A 20999-nucleotide genomic window follows, 5' to 3' on the forward strand; every position below is an offset into this window, starting at 1 on the left:
GCCAAGCAGTACAGCTGTAGAGCTGCTGAGCAGGTATTGCATTGCGGCCTCAAGGTACAGCAATCAGAGGAAGTGAATTGTGTGGTACAGGGAGCATGTTAAGGAACTTTATGCATGAACTGTTATAGTAGATATGGTCAGTTTTGCTTTACGTTCCAGCCTCCTCTTCTCCAAACTAAACATGCCCAGTTCCCTCAGCCTCTCCTTGTAGGACTTGTTCTCCAGGCCCCTCCCCAGCTTGGTGGCTCTCTTATTAAGGCAACTCTTAGGTATGACTCAGGCTTTTACTGATGGGGAAAAGCTAAAAAAGAAGACGTCATTTCAAAGCCGAACCACTAGAGGAAAGTTGTTCCCTGTAACTCAAGCGCCGCTGGAATCACACAGGGAAGGATGAGAGGGCATAAATACAAAGCTACTTGTTTACAAAGAAAACTCCATTTTCATGCAATGAACATCCCAAGAGTGACCATCCCAAGAGTGACCATTCTTGAGCGTTAAGTGCTGCTTCCCATGGCCGACTGGGCCAGCGGCCGCGCGTACAACTGCCGTGTGGGGCTGTCAGTGGGACTGCACGGGCAGGAGCAAAAGCTCCTGTCAACATTTCATCTGTGAAGCCCTCAGCCCACCCTTTGGAACCCCTGCCTCCAGATATGACTAGTCAGCTCATGGATGACCGGGTGCAGTCAGCAAAATAGTTTGATATTAGCATAAATCCAAGAAGTGTCTATATCACCTATTTACGATCAAATATCAAAATATTACGAGTAAGTACCAAACACAGCAAAGTGTTTCCCTTTCATTGACAGCCTGATTTGGTAACGAGAGTCCTGTCTGGACAACTTTGATGTACCGTTCAGTGGAAAGCCGTGACAGCCCTTACGCTGCCATCCAGCTCAGAGGAACCGTGACGGCTGGACACATGTTTCATAGAAACTCTTCTGTGACACTTGGCCGGCCAGAACACAGTTTGCATTCATGCAGAACTGCCAGCTTCCCATCTTAAAAAGTCATGAGCCAAGCTCCTACACTAGGGATATTCCACTAAAAAAAATATTCCGCTCGTAATAACATCTCAAAGCTGGCAATATCATGAATGACACAATAAAAAGAATGTCCACAGCAATGGCCATATTTCCAACAGAATTCCAGACTAAGGCAGCTGCACCAGGGGAACAAGCCCCCAGCACAAGCAAACTCTGCATCTTCTCCAACTCCCCTGACGTCAATTATGGAGGATAATTCCTATTGCTAAATCTGCCCCCTGAGCCCTTACCCAGCAGATTAAGGTGCTGCCCCGTGCCCGTTGGTGGTTCTAAACCCAAACAAATGTTGACTGTAAGGCACGGGGAAGGAGCGTAACCACAAATGACTGAAGCAGTTGATCATGTCTGTGGCAAAAAAAAAAAAAAAACCAAAAAAAACCCAAAAACCAAAAAAACAGGCTAAAAAATAATAAATATACTTGGTCAGGGAAATAATGTTTAGGAATTTATTTATTTGCTTTATTCTAAATATACGTGGGACGCTTAATCTTCAAGATTAAGTCAGATTGTGGTTTCTTCTGCTCTCTGGCATAACTAAATGCTTTCACGTATGCAAATGAGGCAAAAATGTGGCCTCTTTCAGCAGTAAAAAGTATCTGCCTGTTGCTACCTTAAAATCACAGCAATCACATCTGGTAACTGCCCTTTTCTCATGTTTCCACTAGTTTTTCAGACTTCCTCTTGTGGTAGCTTGAGACTGCGCATCTGGATGTTTTAAACATACAAAGGAATTGCTAGAGCAAGCAAAAGGGAACGCGGTGCAGAGAGTTAAGATGCACAGATAAGCAACTGGTGCATCCCGCAGCTAAAGGAGCTGACAGGCAGACCGGGAAAACCTTCTTCCAAAGAGGAGAGCACCAGTTTAAGGCAGAATGAAGACTCACATTGTCTGTGGCTTCGTTTTTAAAGTGCTATTAATCCAAGTTTATCTTTCGAACAAAACTTTAGCTGCACCATCACCAATCATTAAGTTTCCTGGAGACAGCACTCCCAAAACAGACAAAGAACTAGCAGTGGTAAGTGTTGGTTTCATCTTTGCTTCAGATTTATATTGTTGTTTCATAAGCAGATGTTTCTTTCTTGTTTCAGCTGAGCTAAGGAATGACTGTAGCGTTCTCTCCCCAGAGTCTCTGGAAGTGCTAGCTAGCAAAGGTATCGGCTTTCAAAAGTTAAAACTAGAGCCAAGTTATGTTTCCTCTCTTAAAATTTTTAAAGCTGGCAAAGAAAGCTCTTTTTTTTTTTTTTTTTTTTTCATTAATTTTGAACATACAAAATAATTTCATTAAATCATCGTTGGCTATAATCAAAAGATTGCAAGGGTAAGACGGGAGAAGGGCAAAGAAGAGACATATAATGTTTTTACTTTGATCAAGTAGAAGCAAGGGCTGTCGAGACTCACTTCATGCCTTTAGCACAGCGCTCAGAAGTTTGTTTTCCAGATTGCTTACCGTGTGTTGCATAAACACAGCTTTAAGGGACAGTTACAATCCAAAGCTGGCTCGAGTTTCAGCAGCCATTGTGACTAGTTTCGACTGAAAAAAAAATCTCATCAGAGGTTTAATAAAATGGTTTTTTCCGAATTCAATCTGGAACAAAAAAGGGAGTTTGGATTTCTGTGACATTAGCAAATTATAGCTATAACTCTACAGCGTTTTATTCTAGCCTTATTTTAGCCCTGTGGACCTTCATAAAAATGACATTATGGGGAAGTCCATTTAAGGGAAGATTGAGATGGATTATCCTTATTTTAGCATGTAAATTACGGACATTTCTCTCCTTCAGCAGTAAGTCTGTTTTAAGGAAGATTGAGATAAATTATTCTTATTTTAGGACACAGAGGTTTGAAAGTTGGTCACTTTTCTTTAGGCGTCGGTGTGCATCTTGGGAAAGCCTGCCAGGTTAAAGGAGATCTGGGGGAGGGGAGAGAGAGAATTTCCAGATGGGAACTGTGGTGGAAAGTTTAGGAAAAACAGACAAACTGACCCAAAAAAAGGGCACTCCTCAGCCTTTAACAAAACAAATTCACCCAAGGTTTTGCCTTAGCAGCAGAGCAGCCAGGAGGTGGGGGGAAGGGGGTGGCAGTGTATGTGGGAGAGGAGAGTGGGGTCACACACGTCTAATCGTAATCTAACTCCTCATAAATAATCTATTTTCTTAGACACAGTCAGGCTTTTATTCAATAACAGCAATCCACATCTTCCCTCATCTCTGTTACTTTCGAACAACCTATTTATTATGTGCACTCAGAGGAAAATTACAAGCTGGTTTAACAGGGCAGTTCTCCTTTGTCTTTCCTGGAGCATTTCTTGGGTAACGCTCACTGCCTGCCTCCCCCTCAGCCCCTCCGCCTCAACAGCCCCAACACTCACCAGCGCAACACAAATTGCTGTGTTGCAGCTGGACCCTGTTTCATTAATGGGCTGGATCAAAATTCCAGATCACCACAGCTCCCTGCTGACTCTGGGGAAACTGGATTTTGCAGCCTAGGCCAAGATGTGGTTTACAGAGACACTACATTTTCTTCAGGATTCTCTTCTCATAGAACAGCTGGTTATGTTCATTTCTCATCTTCAGTAAAATCTCCATTTTAGGAAAAACTGAGAAGGGTCCGCATTTTATTTAGAATCCTAGCAAGTACAATTCTTTAGCATGCCTCATTTTATATTTTTGGTTGTATAGCTTACTCCCAAACCTAAAATGGCAAGAGCAGCATCCTGCTTCTTCAGTAAACTTCAGTTCTGCTGTATAGTCTATATTATACCATGGTACCTCACTGGGAGATGCAAACAGAAGCACAGGAAAAATCTATCAGACTACACTAAAATGTAAACTGGGATCAGAATAGATCCTCCAAACTGGCTTGTTTGATTATGTTCTTAATGCATTTCATGTAATTTCCACTAGGCCCCATTAACTATAAGCATACAGAAGCTTGGTGGTAGTGAAACCACTGTGAAACCATTCTGCATCCATTATTTGCCAGTGCCAGTCTCCACTGGAGAGATACCACGTCAGAAGTTACAAAAATGACAAAAACTAGGCATAGTCTGTGCTTAGTCAGTATGTGAATGGAGGACCTTCTGAAGGAAATGGTGTAACATCTTGATTAAATCCTTTTTCTGAGTTATCTCTGAACCATTTCCTCTGCAGGGTAGATGAGGTATGCCTGGACTTAATGAGGAGGGTGGTGAAATCCAGGCTTGACCAACTGTAATCATCAGATATCCTTTGCTATATTTTTCTGATGTAGTCTCCTGGGTGAACTTCAGCCAATTAATTAGGTATGTAAAGTAAGGTTTCCCTCATGAATACTTCCAGGCACAAGAACTTAGATGTGCAGTCATTTTGTCATGCTTCTTGCAATCCTGTCAGAAAAAATTCTCCCTGATATTTCTGATACATTTTTGGCAAATACACCTTTACCTTATTTAGGGTGTTCTCCTACCTTGGATTTGTAGTTCATATTTTGGATACAATGCCCAAAGGATGCTTCTTCCTCTGCTACAGACCGTTTTACTGGAAAGACCAGCAACCTGCAACCTTCCTGTCTAACAGCATCATTGGCAAGGGCATCTCAGCTCTGTGTCATGCTCAGCATCAGTGTGGGTGTCCTACACATCCCTGTGGGAACATCTGCCATTTGACATGGCTCTAGCTTTTCTTCTAGAGCTAGGCATAAAATAATGGAAACCCAGACTTGAGTGTGGAGTTCCTGAAATCTCTGTGCAGGAGAACCGTGAGATTCACTTTACTGGATAAACTCCAGATAGTTTAGTCAAGCTGTTTAGGACCTGTGAATGAAAAAGAATTAGATAATGTTAGATAATAATTGGGTTATTTTCATTATAGAAGTATCCAAATGAACATCTTCATCATAATCCATTTATCTACTCCTGGATGGGGATATAAATTAAACAATCTAAAGCTGTACGAAACCTAAACAGCGTGGCTGAGCCTACCTGTGCACCAGCCCAAGCTCAGGCAACAGCTGGAGCTACAGGTTTTCTCAAATCCCATCTGGATCCTGACACTGAATCCAAAGCCTCTAACCTGCCAGCTGCCTGCTCTGTGGCCATGTTTGTCAGTCTCTGGTTAGGAACAGAGCTGGTAAAGGATTTTATATAGTTGCTAAAGTTTTCTCATTTGCTTCTTGTAACCCTTTTTCATTTGACTAAGTTTTTAGGGCAGGTTTCACCACGTGCTGGAGACTGCCAGGCATCCTATCAGAGTTCGTCCTTACCCCAAGAAGCTCAGAGTTATTCTGCCAGTCAACACTGACCCTAAGGGAAAAAATCCTAAATACTAAATTGTTTGTGTGATCTCACTCGTGTATTGCACAGAAGGTGAGGGCCCCAGATGGATAAGCAGGACCACAGCTGTTTATCTACAGTTTAGTTTAACATAAATATGCAACTTCTCAAAACATCTGAAAGACAGGGAGCTTACCTGGAGCACTTGCCAGGGAACAGACTAACCCACCGCTCCTCCGGGATTAGAGGCAACAGCCAGCAACAGACTGAAATTTTTATTTTGAACTGCACTACACCTGCTAATTAGGTCATATTGATCAAAGTGGAAAGTGGAGGAGAGTTGGGTGGATATTATTTTAGATTAAGAGATGAAAAGGATAGATTCTTGCTGCCTTTTTGATGCACCACTGGGGTGTTTTTTTGATGACCACTGTTTTGTAGGAGAGCTAATTTTGTGATCTGCCACTGTGGTTGTACCAAAAAAATCAGCGTAGCCATAATCTGCTGGGGTGTTTGATGGAGTTTTAGATACGCAGATATAGATTGTCTGCAGTGTCCAGGCAACTGAGATGTTCCCAAAGTCCACCTTCCTCAGATCCTTGCAATGGTTGAGTCAAAAGTGAACACACACACACATTCAAATAGCTCTGTGCAGTTTGAATAAGCAATAGGAGGTTTTTTCTTTTCAATTAACATGGTCTCATTTGTGAGGTTGCTTTGATACCTTGGCAAGTTTCTCAATAATCCATAGAGTCTTCCAGGAAAAAAAAAAAAAGCACAAAATCTAAAACTGTAAGCAGATTTATACATCATAAGGAAACCAAAAAAGATAAACCCATTTTTACTTTGTAGTTCTACATTAAAGCTCAATGCTCTACTTATTAATAAAGCAATTCATTAACTAAAGGTGATAGCTAATAGTGGAAGTGATTGCTTAATTAGCAATGTTGTGTGATCAAGGATGGTTTGTGTCAATTAAGGAGATTCTGCTGGTGTCTCAGTTACTAATAATAGTAATTTTGAAAATAAAACTTGCAAATTACAGATGGGAAGCTAACATGGAATTACAGTATTTATTTGCAATGATTAACTATTTCTTTTATGAATGTTAAAGTCTTTGTTCTGTGATTTTTTTTCAAGCAATACCTGAATAAATACTATGGGTGCCCCAAAGACAATTGCAATTTATTTGTCCTGAAAGACACTTTGAAGAAAATGCAGAAATTTTTTGGGCTGCCTGAAACTGGAGATTTGGATCAAAATACTATTGAGACAATGAAGAAACCGCGCTGTGGTAACCCAGATGTAGCCAATTACAACTTCTTTCCAAGAAAGCCAAAATGGGAAAAGAATCATATAACTTACAGGTACTGGCTGGTGGTGTTGGGTTTTGCTCATACATAACCTTTTAAGAACCAATCGAACAAGACACTTGGAAGTGGAGTAGCTGCTTGTTGGGCTGGACAGGATTTCTTCAATTATCTCTTTTTGTGTTTGGATAACTACTAGATGTTTTAGCAACCACCTTGGAAATTTCAAATTGTAAAATTTCAGGAATAATCAGCTAAAGCTCAACATTACGGTTCTAGTTGAGACTAATGAGATTTGGGGTTTGCTCTTTGCTCTGCTGCAAGCATTCCAAGGGGAGCAGATGTCCCTCAGCAGGGACCACAGTACCTACTGACTGCAGAGGCCACGGAGGAGGACAAACTCCACTGCGTTCGGCAGTCATCAAACAGACTTTAAAACAAAACAAGTGTATTTCAGATATGTACAGACATGACTTAAAGCAAGTTTTTTGGAATAGTTTTGGCATGTTTTCATTTCTTACTCTGAATAGTTAGAGACCAATACACCTCTCACTGAAGTCAGTAATAAAAAAACCCCACCATTGCCTTAGATAGTCCAGGAACAAATTTTTAGCACTGATGAGAACAAGCAGCAGATCTCTCTTAGCTGCTTGGTCTGCTGCTTCCTCACAAGTTACGACCAAAAGCATCCCTCAATCTGCAACCAGCCTAATAAACACTAAAAAAAGCCCATGGCAGCTCTCGCAGCCTCCACTTTCTGATGGGCTTCCTCTGATTCTTCCTCATTCTCCTTAGACCCAAAGTCGTTTTCCTCACTATGCACAGCAGCAAAGAACTGGAGACTTGCCTTTACACAGGGGCTAGCTGGCTGTAATATAAGACACTAAGAAGTTCAATTTTAATCTATGAAAAAGAAGAAAGCAACGCACTTAAGAGTTTGTCCTTTCCCCATGCCAGGCTTATAGCTCTACCTTGAATGCTTTAACCTTCTGTTCCCCCTATTGCCAACGTCACCGACACACTGGGAAGGGATCAGCATTCAACTGGCATGAAACAATAGGAGGCTTATAGCTCTACCTTGGAGGCTTTAACCTTCTGTTTCCCCATGTATCCTATTGCCAACGTCACCGACACGCTGAGAAAGGATCAGCATTCAACTGGCATGAAACAATAGAAAGGTCACTACATGGGTGAGGGAGAAGGGCTGGGGAGTTGTTATTAAAGAGCAAAACAACCCACACTTGAAAGTTTCAGAATGTTATTTACCTCTTTTTCTGGCAAATAAATCTTATCTATCAAGATGTGGTATCAAGCTAAGTAGTTACAAAAATGTAAACCTCAAATCTAATGGAGCAAAAAAAAGGTGATGTCTTGCCAGCACCTCAGCACTGTGCAAACCCCGAAATGCTTTGCCCAAGGCCCATGGCCACGCAGGCTCCCCAGCCTCTGGCTGTGTCAGTTTCTTCATGCTGCTGCCTCAGTTCTAAAGGAAAATAAATAGTAAGTGCCACATCTAAAACCACATCTCAGCCAAAGGAAGGTGCCTAGCTCTCACGTGGAGCAGCCTTACCTCTTAACTGGTGTGACTACTGAGTCTACTCAGCATTTTGATCAGTAAAGAACAAACACGGGGAGGGGTTTTATGTGCTATTTAACTCTTCCTCTTACCTCTCAGGATTATAGGCTACACTCCGGATTTGGATCCTGAGACAGTAGACGATGCCTTTGCTCGAGCCTTTCAAGTCTGGAGTGATGTCACACCGCTGAGATTTAACCGAATAAACGATGGAGAAGCAGACATAATGATTAATTTTGGCCGATGGGGTATATTTTTCTATTTTTACATATGTTTTTGGTTTTGTTCCTTTCATTAATCCTTAGTATTGGAATGATCTACCCTCAGCAAGTAGTACCCGTGAGCCTTTCTGGCAAACCTTGTCCTAGCTTGCACTTGGCTTATATAAGCTAAGATCTAATTTCACTGAGATATTCTTTTTTCTTTCTTCTACGTGAGAGAGAGAGAAGTATTTATACAATATCCTTATACTATATTTATCTTTCCAAATGAGAATTGCTCGGGGCAACATTTTATTTTTAAATTTACAAATCAGAAATAGAACTGGGAAATATTGGTACAGATCTTCAGATGCTGGGAGCTGGCTTCCCCCACAGCAGAGAATGGGATGCCATGGTACTGTTTGTTTATAGTTCCCTACTCGGTTTTCCAGTGATAGTGGTGGAGGTCCTAACATACTGGAGCTGAAACATGGATTTGTGACTTCCAGTTTTGACTCCATAGCTGGTCTGTGTGCACAGCAGAATGCAGGCTTTCAATGTATTCACTGGCCTTGAGGAATTTTAAAATATGAATTTTAAGCTGAATTATGTTTTGAGTCCAGCTGATGATAGGTGACTTCGTTTTATTTTCATTGTACATGCCTTCTCAATTAACTTTCATTTCCCATGAAAGAAAGTTTATAGCTTTTCAGTGTAAACCTGGAGGATTTCTACTTCTTACAGACAGTCACAGAATTTTTAATACTAATGAAGGTACTTGTGCAGCCAATCACTTGGGAGGTAGGCTTTGGAAGCAAAGTGAACAGTTCAAAGAATAACTGAGCTCTTTGTAAAAGCCTCCATTTCAAGCCGGTTTTCTTTGCTTTAGCTACTGATGAGTTGACCTCAAAAGCTTCAGAGATTCTGTACAGAACTCAAAACTTCAGATCCTCATCCAGGCTGGCTTGGTTTGCAAAAGAAGTCTTACAAAAGCAGAAGTGTTACTGCTGATTTTAGTACTTGCTGGTTATAGTCAGCTCAGAAACAGTGGGAGAACAGCTTCTTCCACATTCATTCTTTCTTATCACTTTAGTAAATGTCAGATCCACGAGAGCTGGGACATCCACAAGGTCTTTCATTTTGAAGCTTTCTCTTAAGCACAGGATCTACTTTGAAATAAATGGGAGTAAAGCATCTAATATATGTCAAAATCTTCTCCTTGACAACTGACACACTAGTCTACTGAAATGAATGAACTGAACTAGCATTAAGAGAGTGACACCAGCATGAAATCGGTGTAACAGAGTAGAGAATTGGGGCTGTGTGTTTAGGGCTTCTGTTAAATGGCAAGACATCAAACCAAGAGGCCTGAAATGATGCAACTGGAGGTGCTGGCAGCCAGCTTTGATGCACCGGTCAGTGTGGTGGGAAAGCTCTGAATAACAGGGTTATGCCCTTGCCAGCCTGCCTTACCCACATGCGGTGTACTTCCAAGAAAAGCCTACAGTGCAATAACAGGAGAGCTACTTAACCTGCTGTTGCCCTGTGAGCTGTCTGAGCCTCGGAGTGGTTGATGTGGGGCAGGAATAGGCTCATTCAATGGGCCTCAGAGCGTTGAATAAGAGCTGGCTTTCTAGGGACCCACTCCTGAGACACTCACCTGATTTGCTTTCCTGCTTGAAGCTGTTCGTATCCTGCACAAAGAAAAGAGCACAGCAGTCTGAGATGCAGCAGAAAAGAGTAGCCTGCAAAAAGAAATCTGCCTTCACTTTCCAATCTCCATGTTGGAAACTGATACAAATAATCTGAAGAAACCCCTCATCTGCAATGTTTATTTTATAGCTCCTACCAGTGTCCATTGAGACACAGCAGTGTGTCGTACATCTCATATACAGTATTTCACTGTTCTTCACTGTCTTTGATTCCTTTCCACAACACTTATGAGATATAAAATACCACGCTGTGACAACTGCAGTACTGACACTTAACGTTCTTTGTAAGAACTGGCAGCTTCTCTTCTGGTTCAGTCTTGCCAGCACAACCCACACCAATAAGCTCACTCACTGGAGTATTCTGCTGCTGTCTTGGATGGGAAAGTACACACGATAGTCATCACTCACGTACGGACTCTGACAGAGTCAAGGTCATTAGAAACTGGTCTTTTTTGTCTGCTTCCTCCCGCAGAACACGGCGATGGCTATCCATTTGATGGCAAAGACGGTCTCCTGGCTCACGCCTTTGCACCGGGGCCAGGAATTGGAGGAGACTCCCACTTTGATGATGATGAACTGTGGACTCTTGGAGAGGGGCAAGGTACCAGACTTTTTAATGTTTCAGAACATATGGCCTGCTGGCTGCTATGTTTTAATGCTGTTTCAGGCACTGCACAAAATGTTTTCATTGACACCTCAATAAACGTTAGGGGATGAAAATTAATTTATACAATTTGAACTGTTCTCTACAAAATGTTTAGGGAATTCCTAAATAAATGTTACCTAGGATTACCCTTTCCGTTCTTCTACTGTTGCACCTTGAAAACCCGAATTAATAATGGACCCAATGCTGCACAACCTTTGTGAATTGTGGGAAAAGTACAAAGCCACAACTATGATTTTGAACGCATCGGTTCTCAGGTACCCAAACCACAACATCCTTTGGGTCATTTGTAAGAGGCAGACTGGGCAGTGCTGTTCAGCTGGCACACCCTTTTAAGATGACTTAAGCTGTGGTTCCAGTTGTTAAGAATTGAACCATCCACCTTAATAAGGATTTATATACTCATGTCAAAAAGAAATCAAATATAAACCCCTCAAACTGATAACTGAAACAAAATCAACATCAAACAGTGGATTAAGACCAGCTCCAAGAAGCTTTAAGAGAGAGTTTGCTCTACCCTTTAGAAGAGAGCAACTGAAGTCCAGCTGGTATGACCTGGAACCTCTTTTTTCTGTTTGAGCTTTGCCACAATCATATATTTCTAATTTTAATCCTTCCACTGTAAAATAATTTGGAACACTTAGAATAAGAATTCAAACTCATGTTTGCCTTTCATTTCAAATTCTAGTTTTCTCAGCTGTCCTCCCATTGAAAAAATAGTTGGCCTTTAATACCAAAATAGTCAAGTTCCTTCTGCTTGGCTTTCTTTTAACTTCAACAGAAGCACTGACCAGTATATGTAGCAACTGGAGTGGATCCCTGCCTCAGACTAACTATAAATAGGAGGAAACTGTTTTCCATATTCATGGAAATACTGCACAAGCATCCAGTTGGTTACTGCCATCAAAAGAAATGCTATGGATAAGTGAATTAGCTATACATTAATATATCTTACAGCACCAGCACTGCAGTTTTAGGACTACACGTGACAAAGTGAAATAAAACCCAGGACCTGGGTGTGTCTGTGCCCCCAGTGCCACAGCAGATCTCATTAAAGTCAAACTGGAAATACCAAAGTGGTTTATGAGGCTCAAGGCATGTTCAGCTCATGCTCAACTGCTGCCTGGAACCTTTAGAACTATACTGAACATTTTAGACCATATTACCAAAGAAACTAAATTACTAAATGCATTAAAAGTATGTTTATAGGTTTGCATTGCCATAGCAACAATAACATATATATTTTTCTGGGCTGATTCTAAGCACTGTTCACTCTAACACTTCACCATGAGTAATATCCATGTAATTCTTTCAAAATTACCAGTTATTATTTCAGCTATGATCATCTTGCCAATGGAGAGACCAACAGCATATTGAATTTCAAAGTGGAAATTCAGACTGCATTTCTATACCAATGTCCTCCAGGAGAAGAAGATTTCCATAAACTGTATTTTTTATATCAGTTGGTGGCTAATTTCGTCTCTACATTTGTTCTCTTTCTAGTGGTTAGAGTGAAGTATGGAAATGCAGATGGTGAATACTGCAAATTTCCCTTCTGGTTCAATGGCAAGGAATACAACAGCTGCACAGACGCAGGACGCAGCGATGGATTCCTCTGGTGTTCCACAACCAAAGACTTTGATGCAGATGGCAAATATGGCTTTTGTCCCCATGAGTGTAAGTAGATCATTGTTTCCACTTTTTTCTCCTGGTAGACTGTTCCTTACTTATTTTGCCCATCTACTTTGCCTTGTACTTTTTCCACTTCCTTTCTGGCCAATTTAGTTTTACTGGTTTTAGTATCTCCTCCATATCTAAGCAGACAAAACTCCCTGTAGGCTCCCTTGGTGTAGAAGAGTTTGTAACTGACCACAACCCAGGCAGAGGCATTTCTCTAAAAACAAGGACACGTTGAAGGTATGTCGGAAGCACTGTTGGCCCCAAATATACATCAAAACCAGTACGGGTTCAGTTTCATGATCCAGGAAAGACAACCACCTTTTAGAGTGAGAATAGGGCCAAATTTGGAGATGGTGCACACTAAATGACAGAAATCTCTCCCTAAGTTTCAGGCTATTTCACTAACAATTGCAATTGCATCTCCTTCAAGAGCAATGACAAAAACCAGCAGCTTAGGATGAAACCCATTAAGCCAAACCATTGTGACTTTGCACACCAATTTTACCAACTGGCTATCCAGGTGCTCTGGGAGCCCTTTTGGTGCAATGTAAGACTGTTACTGTCACAAATCACCCTTCAAATGACCTCATACTGTTTCTCATACTATGTTTATCATTTCAAGTGAGTATCTGTGGGGTACAAAGTTATTTATATGTTGGTACATTGCAAATCCCTAGCCAGGAGAGCACTCACATTTTTAGAATTTAGGTTTTTATTTTTAACACAGGTCTTCAGATTCTTACTCATGAAGCAGTTCCAGCAGCTCACTTTAGACACAGGAGTGACACTATATTTCAGAAATCATAACTCTGTATCAGTGTCTGTACAACACTGTTAGAGGCTCTAGAAAAGCAATGATCATATCTAATTGCTAACTCTTTGGAATCTGAACAGAATCCTCCATTTCACAAGGAATTTATTTCATATTTGGAATCACTCATTTACAGGTTAGACAATGTGTATAATGCTTTCAGGTAGCCGTAACTTTTAAAAATACTGAATTTCACTGAATTTTTTAGAGTTGGAAGGGACCATAGAGATCACCTAGTCCAACTCCCCTGCTGAAGCAGGATTGCCCAGAGCTTGTCAGAGCATGTTACTCAGGAGCATCCAGGCGGGTCTTGAAGATCTCCAGAGAAGGGGACTCCACACCCTCCCTGGGCAGCCTCTTCCAGGGCTCTGCCACCCTCACCGTGAAGAAGTTTCTCCTCAGATTTGAGTGGAACTTCCCATGGTCCAACTTGTGCCCGTTGCCCCTCGTCCTGTCACTGGGAACCACTGAAAAGAGTCCGGCTCCATCCTCCTTCAACCCACCTTTTAGAGACTTGTTGGCATTAATCAGGTCTCCCCTCAGCCTTCTCTTCTCCAGGCTAAAGAGCCCCAGCTCTCTCAGCCTTTCCTCATCAGGGAGATGCTCCAATCCTTGAATCATCTTTGTTGCCCTTCGCTGGACTCTCTCCAGCAGTTCCCTGTCCCTCTTGAACTGGGGAGCCCAGAACTGGACGCAGGATTCCAGTTGTGGCCTCCCCAGTGCAGAGCAGAGGGGGAGAATGACCTCCCTTGACCTGCTGGCCACACTCTTCCCTATGCAACCCAGGATTCCGTTGGCCTCTTGGCCACAAGAGCACACTGCTTGCTCATTATCTTTCACATAAAATTATTAGAATATGTTTCCAGTTAAACATTGGGAAGATGTATTTATGTGCTTGAAAATCTTGATGAGTCTACTGGATATAAGATTCTGGACAATTTATTATTATATGAGTGTTAATTTGATCTCCTCTAGATCACGCAGCAGGAAACCTTTAGAGATGCAATTTAGTATAATTGGCTGTAGACTACCGTGCTAATTTATCAGCAGTGATAAGAGTAGAGAAGGTAAGGAGCTTTTAGCCACTTGTTCCACCCCATGTTTGCCAGCTCCAGTGCTGGCACCTATATTGGCCAACGCTCCCAGAACTGCAGTTTCCCACATTCACTTTTTTCCCTTTGTACATCACCAACTACTACAAGCTTTTGGCAGCAGGGAGTGCTTCATCACCCTTGTTACCTTACATCCTGAGCAATGGGCCCACAGGGTCACTGAAACTCCTGCTGGCTACCGCTGTGTCATAATAAATAAAAACAGAGTTATGAAAGAGAACGAAAAAGAAAATAATGGAGCTTTTGTTGGACTTATGCTAATCCTCCTTGAATAACAGCACTAAACTTATTCATAATGCACGCGGTCAGTACAAGGAAAGGGAGTGCCAATTGCTGAAACAAAATTAGTGATGGTTAAGATGTTAAGATGTAAAGCTAACAAAACAAGACATGATCATGGTTTGCCAGACCAAGAATGCACAAGTAAAGCCCAACATGTCCCAGGCAAGCCTCAATGAGCACTATAAACACACGTGTTCATGTGTTAATATGTAGGTGTCAATTAAGTACACATAATTTTTGAAAAGATCACTGTTGTGTATGTAGAAGTAGTTCAGATACTCCGTCCTCAAAACTTCTCTAGTATCCTATTGTAGCCAAACACTAGATGGATTCTTGCTTGACAAATTCTGGGGATTTCTCAAGTGCATTTGCAAGACCATGGAATTTCCAACATCATAGAATCATGGAATCATAGAATGGTTTGGGTTGGAAGGGACCTTAAAGATCATCGAGTTCCAGGTGTTCCTGGGCAGGGACATCTCCCACCAGACCAGGTTGCTCCAAGCCCCCTCCAGCCTGGCCTTGAACCCCTCCAGGGATGGGGCAGCCACAGCTTCTCGGGGCAACCTGGGCCAGGGTCACATCACCCTGAGAGGAAAGAATTTCTTCTTGAAATCTAGTTTAAATCTCCTCTCTTTCAGTTTAAAACCATTCCCCCTTGTCCTCTGGCTACACTCCCTGAGAAGGAGTCCCTCCCCATCCTATGGAAGATTACAGATTTTCTGCACTGGGATGCCAGGGGTTTCCAAAGATAATTTGTTGTAGAACATATCGGTCTTCTAGCCCTAATGGGATAAAAAAAAAATTAAATATTCTTTTATTTCCAAAACCCTAATTGCCCATTATATGTCCTATCAAGAGCTGAGAACTACCATGGTGACAGCAATTTGTACAACTATACGGGATGAACATGCGGAAGTGTGAACTTTTAACAGACTTCAGTTAATTTGAAAAAAAACAGTTATTGTTAGTTACATGACTTTTAGAACTAGCTTCTTCAGCCTAAAGTTTACTTCGACAGATACATGCATGCACACACGCATATACACACAATCATTTCTTCCTAACAATTTGCCATCTTCTTCATTCCCCACCTTTCCCCAGATCTCTTCACCCTCAGGTTAATCCTTCCAGCTGTAAAAGAACAAAATTAGGCTTATTCCTTTAGGATACTCTAAGTGCTTGGATATAGTCAGAATGAAGCCTGGATTATAGGTAGCTGGACAACCCAAGATCCACATACCCTGACTGATACCTTTGTAAATTCCCAAAGTCATACAAGACTGAAAATGTGAGCAGTGAAGCACTCCCAGGGAGAGCTAGTTCTGAAAGCTGAATGCTTGTGTGAAGGTTTCTGAAATGGAAAAGAAGGGTTTCAGCCTTTTGTTTCTGATGCAATTGTTTTGCAAGATCCTTCAAGTTATGAACAGATGTTTCTTATTAAATTCAGAGCTGCATTGTTCAGTCATTACTCCAAGACACCATTTGCTAAAACCCAGCTAATACATTCAGATAGGGAGGATTTACATCATAGAGCTAGTGATGGGGGCAACATTCCTAGTTGTCAGTGATTCTCCCCTGTTTAATTCACTGTAGTTAGTTTCAATTCTTGTTATAGAGCCACACTGCATATTTTGAAAAAATTCTTAAGCTACAGTGTTGCGTTAGCCTCTTCTAAAGTTAATCCCAGATCTGGAATTTTGTAAACTGATTCTGCTGTCAAAGCAGAAGGAAGGAAAGCAGAAAGTTACCTACCTACTACATGAGTCGTATGCAGGTGTGCTGAACCTCTCCCTTCCCATGTGGCATCAAGGGACCTCAAATCTCCACTGACACTACAGAGAGTTTAGGCTCCTAACTTTGGTCCTCAGGTATCTAATGTTACTGAGACCCGTGCTCTGCCCGTAGCTCCCTCACACTGGGCACAGTTCCTGTAGGCTGCTGCTCCACTGCTCTCCCAGGCAGAACCCTCCTGGAGCTGCAGGTCCCTCCACCTTGAGTCTCTGCCACAGGGCTCTCAGCAGCCTTCCAGCCTGGGGCTTCCTCACATCACAACTGGCTGATTTCTCCAGGAAGAGCTAACAGTGCAGTGCAGCTCACAGATTAGTAACGTCCAGTCTGAATCTCCTCTCACATCAGCACATCAGCACTGATTTTTAAATTGCTGAGCTTACCACGATGGGGAACAAGGGTCAGGCCCTTTAAGATCCCCTCACAAGTAAATAAAACTTTTGTTTTGTTCTGGGGGAAGCTGACCTAGTCTCTGTCTTTAACTTTCATTTACATTAAAGCAAAGAATGTTCTAGTTAAGGCTGGGGGAGGATTTGAAAACTTAATAAGCTGTTATTGTAACCATCACATGATGTTACCTCAAGCAAAATGAAAAATTGCATTTTGTCTGTGACTCAGAAAGACTCCACGCAAAGCAGTAAGAGATTGACTTTCCATAAGGTTTTTGCAACTTAGCCACATTTAAACCAACAAAAAAAAAAGGCTATTAAAATACAGAATTTGCCAGATCTAGAGCTGGAAGCAGCTCATGTGGTAAATGAGTCATCTAAACAACTCAGTTGAATTTTGCCTTCCAATTCTATCATTCCTTTATTAAAAAAAAAAAAAAAAAGTCTTTCTCCAATCACGATAGCCAGAGTCCTAGTTAATGCATGTGTCCTAACTTACTACAGCATTTGAGGCAAACACAAACAGTTGCAGCTTGCTCTTTTTGGGAGACACTGTGTGTGTGTGCTGCAGTTCTCTTTTGCCTGGAGACAGGACCTCTGTGTGGCTGCTCCCACGTCCAGGATGCAGGAGGACACAGATGAGAGCTGGGCCAGATCAGGAGTTCAGTGAACTCAGGCGTGTGAGCCAGGCCTGCAAAGCTCCAAGTCCTCTCCTCAGCGGAACTTAGTCCAGTAACATACTGGTTCATGCTCCCGATACTGTGACTAATTACTGATATAAGTGGAAAAGGCAAAATGAATCATCTATGTCACAATACCCCATCGTTAGAACCCCTCCCGATCACCCTTCAGCCAGAAAAGGTCTTGAGTTTTTATTTATTCCTAGTCTAAAAAGTGAAGCACGCATAAACAATGTCTCTCTTCCCGTTGACGTATCAGACTAAGCAAAGGCAAAACCTCTCAAAGCACAAACAATGAGGCTACAATGGCATTTTGGTCATCAAAAACGACAACAGCAAAGCAGAAATTACCTGCCAAGCCTTCCCACATACACAGTTGAGTTTTAGCTTTAACCTGGGGGAAGGTGAGGAAGAAAGGTGCCCCCTTGGGCACCTTAAAAAAGGCCAAATGGTGCATACTTTACACTGGGAATTCAAACAGATGCGTTGCATTCTGGGGTGCTGCTCTTAAATCTCCAGAGGAACTAGCTCATGGCTGCATGAAGGATGTTTTGCCCCTGTTCAGTATAAAGCCCGGCCCAGTTTGTTGCACTCATGGTTTCCTCTCACCAGCACATGGCACTCACAGACACTGCACCACCATTGAGAATCCCCACAGATGGGGCAGCCAAGGGAAGACACAGGCAGAGTCACAGAATGTCAAATGGTCCACACCACCTGGATCTTCATGTAATTCAATTTGGACATACTTTTATTTTAAATACCAGCATGAGAGATTTTATCTGCTTCCTCTAGATATTCCAGAAAGTTCACTAAAATCCTAAGCCACATCCCAGAACTCTTGACTCAGTTTAGTCTGTACTCCTTCACCCAGGAGAGAGATTTCTGGTTCTCAGGACTGAGCCCAGAGGTATTGTTTGCGGATGGATAACAAACAGCCTCTAGAAGGCCAACACACTACCTTCAGGAACACTAACAAAGCAAGAGACAGGAGAAGCCTCCAGCGTTCAGCTTTTTTGGGGAGTCATATTTGTCCTCTCTTGCTGATCTATTGAGTGCCTGAGCCCAGCTGCGGGGATTCTCAAAAATGAGAAGCAAAGCCTAGAGGAAAAGCCAACAGGTTATGATTGGACTTCAGCTCTACTGTATGTCAGCATCTTAATGAAACCGCAAATGTACACAGATGGCCGTTAGGAAAAACCCATCTGGCTTCTTTCTGGCTCTGTACAAGGTTTGCCATTCTAGCTAACAGCTCTGATGCAAGGTAAATGAACCAGCAGAGCACTAAGGAACATGAGTGACTTCCTCAGAATCCTCTTCCTAAACATTGTTTCAAGAAGGGATATTAATGTTATGAGTCAGGCTATAAAGGATATACACAATTCAAGCCACATTCAAGCAGCTTGAGAGAATTTTCTTCATTCCCAGTTCATTTATAAAGATCAATCAGCTATTTCTTCCATACACTTGTTGAGATTGTAACATCCCTGGTCTCGCTTGCCAAAGCATGTCGCTGTTGGTATAAAATAGAGGTTCTAAGTGTGAACTGTGCCACACACGACAGCTGCACACCTCTGCCAAGACCTCTGCACATTCCTGCAGGCACACCGTGATTCCTTGTTGATATTGAGCCTTGTGTATTGACTTTTTGTCTCTCCTTCTCCCTACAGCACTTTTTACAATGGGCGGCAATGGTGACGGCCAGCCGTGCAAATTCCCCTTTAAATTTCAAGGCCAATCCTACGAGCAGTGCACAACAGAAGGCAGGACAGATGGATACCGATGGTGTGGAACCACCGAAGACTACGATCGGGATAAGAAATATGGATTCTGTCCGGAGACCGGTAGGAGGAACACTGCTTGCAGCAGCCTAATTTGTCATTGTTTTAAATAACTACAGTCTCCTTTTTTACACCTTCAGCAGAGCACACAAAAGTTGATGAGTTAGGCACAATTTCAGCATAAGTGGCCAAGAAAGGGAGTGATCTATGTAACAATACGGTTTGCCACAGCACACTAAGTTTATCAGGGATACACAAATGTCATTGAACCATAGGACCAAATGTCTACCACTGCAGGATAATTACCCATAGATTACAATTTGTTAATGGCCCTGGAAGAGAAGTCCCATGTGATGGAAGAAAGCATGAATATTATTTTAACTTAATACTTAACATTTACACTTGAAAAAAGAAATCCTGTTTAATATGTTAAGCTTGAGTTAATGGATCTTTTCAGCAATTCAAAAGAACTAAGTGAAATGGTTTAGCCAAAAAAAAAAAAAAAGAGACTGGAACTTAGTCCAGTAACACACTGGTTCATGCTCCCGATACTGTGACTAATTACTGATATAAGTGGAAAAGGCAAAATGAATCATCTATGTCACAATACCCCATCGTTAGAACCCCTCCCGATCACCCTTCAGCCAGAAAAGGTCTTGAGTTTTTATTTATTCCTAGTCTAAAAAGTGAAGCACGCATAAACAATGTCTCTCTTCCCGTTGACGTATCAGACTAAGCAAAGGCAAAACCTCTCAAAGCACAAACAATGAGGCTACAATGGCATTTTGGTCATCAAAAACGACAACAGCAAAGCAGAAATTACCTGCCAAGCCTTCCCACATACACAGTTGAGTTTTAGCTTTAACCTGGGGGAAGGTGAGGAAGAAAGGTGCCCCCTTGGGCACCTTAAAAAAGGCCAAATGGTGCATACTTTACACTGGGAATTCAAACAGATGCGTTGCATTCTGGGGTGCTGCTCTTAAATCTCCAGAGGAACTAGCTCATGGCTGCATGAAGGATGTTTTGCCCCTGTTCAGTATAAAGCCCGGCCCAGTTTGTTGCACTCATGGTTTCCTCTCACCAGCACATGGCACTCACAGACACTGCACCACCATTGAGAATCCCCACAGATGGGGCAGCCAAGGGAAGACACAGGCAGAGTCACAGAATGTCAAATGGTCCACACCACCTGGATCTTCATGTAATTCAATTTGGACATACTTTTATTTTAAATACCAGCATGAGAGATTTTATCTGCTTCCTCTAGATATTCCAGAAAGTTCACTAAAATCCTAAGCCACATCCCAGAACTCTTGACTCAGTTTAGTCTGTACTCCTTCACCCAGGAGAGAGATTTCTGGTTCTCAGGACTGAGCCCAGAGGTATTGTTTGCGGATGGATAACAAACAGCCTCTAGAAGGCCAACACACTACCTTCAGGAACACTAACAAAGCAAGAGACAGGAGAAGCCTCCAGCGTTCAGCTTTTTTGGGGAGTCATATTTGTCCTCTCTTGCTGATCTATTGAGTGCCTGAGCCCAGCTGCGGGGATTCTCAAAAATGAGAAGCAAAGCCTAGAGGAAAAGCCAACAGGTTATGATTGGACTTCAGCTCTACTGTATGTCAGCATCTTAATGAAACCGCAAATGTACACAGATGGCCGTTAGGAAAAACCCATCTGGCTTCTCTCTGGCTCTGTACAAGGTTTGCCATTCTAGC

General features: G+C 42.1%; 1 protein-coding gene across 1 annotated transcript in view; it reads left to right on the forward strand.

Moving 5' to 3' along the window:
• The first annotated feature begins 1717 nt into the window (after positions 1–1717).
• The window catches only part of MMP2 (matrix metallopeptidase 2), a 41007-nt gene continuing 21725 nt past the window's right edge, over positions 1718–20999 (forward strand). Inside the window, exons 1-6 of the mRNA XM_014942429.1 lie at positions 1718–2059; positions 6434–6660; positions 8279–8427; positions 10564–10692; positions 12259–12432; positions 19171–19344. Of these exons, the coding sequence (XP_014797915.1) occupies positions 1916–2059; positions 6434–6660; positions 8279–8427; positions 10564–10692; positions 12259–12432; positions 19171–19344 (997 nt within the window). The 5' untranslated portion in view covers positions 1718–1915. The remainder of the gene's footprint in view (positions 2060–6433; positions 6661–8278; positions 8428–10563; positions 10693–12258; positions 12433–19170; positions 19345–20999) is intronic.

Source organism: Calidris pugnax, unplaced genomic scaffold, assembly GCF_001431845.1.
Source record: "Calidris pugnax isolate Ruff unplaced genomic scaffold, ASM143184v1 scaffold28, whole genome shotgun sequence".
In the NCBI taxonomy this organism is placed as follows: Eukaryota; Metazoa; Chordata; class Aves; order Charadriiformes; family Scolopacidae; genus Calidris; species Calidris pugnax.